At 51.9% G+C, this 1,905-nt stretch overlaps 1 protein-coding gene across 1 annotated transcript; it reads left to right on the top strand.

Annotated features, from left to right (window-relative positions):
- Positions 1 to 540: 540 nt before the first annotated feature.
- LOC107302018 (PHD finger protein 13-like) lies at positions 541 to 1,276 on the top strand (the record flags this gene model as incomplete). The annotated part of the gene is made up of 2 exons (XM_029287169.1): positions 541 to 633; positions 748 to 1,276. Coding segments are annotated over 2 exons (622 nt in total), but the record flags the coding sequence as incomplete, so codon positions are not given.
- Between the last annotated feature and the right edge of the window lie 629 nt (positions 1,277 to 1,905).

Genomic DNA, 1,905 nt, shown 5'->3' with positions numbered 1-1,905 from the left:
AGACCAAGTGCCCCAAAACTGGCCCCGCCCCCATTCTACCCCCTGCCCCGCCCCCACCCCACCTGCCCGCAGGGCCACTCACCACCTCCAGGGCCCACTGCAGATCACCCAGGCAGCCCAGCAGTGCCATGGCGGCCATGCCCTATGCCCAACTGTGCGCGATGGGTGTGAGCGCAGAGTCTTGTCTACGCTGCCTGGCTGCCATGTCCTTGGCTGCGCTGCTTCGCATGGACCACGCTCGGGGGCGACTCTCCTCCAGGGGGGCTGCTGGTGAGGAGGGGGTCGTGGGGGAGGCGAGGCTGGGGCAACGGCACGTGTGCCCACAGAGAGGGCTCCGAGTGCCACCTCTGGCACGCGTGCCATAGGTTCGCCACCACTGGCCTAGGTTTTGTCAACCAACCTGCATTGGCTGTGTTCTTATGACATTCCACTTGTTGGGGCAATGTCCTAGAAACGCTCTACTATTTATGCTCAACTGGTTTTTTAACATTGTAAAAGGATACTGAGATCCAGGCTTGTAAAACCCACGTATCTTTGCAGCCACCCCAGAAAAGACAGAGAACTGTAGAAGACTTCAATCAATTCTGCACCTTTGTGCTGGCCTACGCAGGCTACATTCCCTACCCAAAGGAGGTAAGAAATGTTGGTCATGGAATCCATTTTCTTGTCCTGGGTGCTGGGCATTCCCTTTCCCCTCTGCAATAAGGCTGATCACACATCTTTCTCTCTTTTTTTCCCCATCCCCAGAATGAGCCATGGACATACCGAGGCAACAGGAGCCCCCAGAACAGCACTGGAAGCACCCAAGACAGTGACAGTTGGGGATCGTCCCAGTCCTGTGACTCTCAAGTGCTTTCAGATGACGGAGGAAGCAGGAACACGGCCTACAAGGGGACAGGAGAGGCGCTGAACTGCCCTAACATAACCGGTAGCTTTTGCACTGGTCGGCACCAGCAAACCAAGAAGAGAAAGCAGTCATCGAAGAAACTGGGTGTGAACCAAGGGATGGACAAGGGCTTGATGCCCCTGAAGGACTATGCGCAGAGAACGCTCGAGACTTGCGAGGAAGTGAAGGAGCTGGAATCCTGTCTCCAAGAGCTGCCATCCAGACCTCTCCTGGAGCAAACGGAGAAAGACTGTATCCCTGGACTTTACGCTGAAGAGAAGACCGAGGAACAAGGGACAACGTGCAAAGAGGAGAGAACCAACTCTGCCTCTTGGGACGTGGTGGAGCAAAGCGCGGAAGAACCTGCTGGAGAAGCCCCTCAACTTAACAGTAAGTCTGCAAGCACTGGTGTTTTCAGAAGACATTCAACAAGGGCGACCACCTTAACCAGATGCAGCGGCTAACCTCGATCCATCTAGCACGCAGGTCTTTTAACAGAGCAGTTCCCTAAAACAAGTGTTTTCCAACCTCAGCAACTTTTAGATAGGTGGACTTCCAACTCCCAGAATTCCCCAGTTAGCGATGCTGGCTGGGGAATTCTGGGAGTTGAAATCTACCAATTTAAAAGCTGGGTTAAGAATCACTGCCCTAGACTAGAGAACGGGTGGAAATGACTTGGCGAATTATCCTATTTGAGGAGTGCCAGCTGATATTATTTCCCCATTGTTAGTAGATTTTGTGCGTGCAGAGATTAGGCAACCTTTACAGTGTTAACATCAGGATCCAATAAGCTGCAAGAATTTTTCACGAATCTCTTTGAGCTCCTTAACCTCATCAATTAAAGGTATTGTGGCTGCTTTAATCAGTTTTACATGGCCTACTCTTTAGGTTGAAGGATGCTGTGCAAATCCAGGCAGTGAGCAACATACTGTGGTCACTCACTTTTCTGACATTTTTCTCTCTTCCCTCTTGCAGATCTGCCTAAGGAGTTTACTGCAGCCTCAGACACTAAAACAGAT

The sequence above is a fragment of the Protobothrops mucrosquamatus genome, unplaced genomic scaffold (assembly GCF_001527695.2).
Source record: "Protobothrops mucrosquamatus isolate PMUCROS unplaced genomic scaffold, P.Mucros_1.0 scaffold22897, whole genome shotgun sequence".
NCBI classification, from domain to species: Eukaryota; Metazoa; Chordata; class Lepidosauria; order Squamata; family Viperidae; genus Protobothrops; species Protobothrops mucrosquamatus.
The sequence above is the reverse complement of the archived record's forward strand: the minus strand, read 5'-3'. Positions and strand labels throughout refer to the sequence as shown.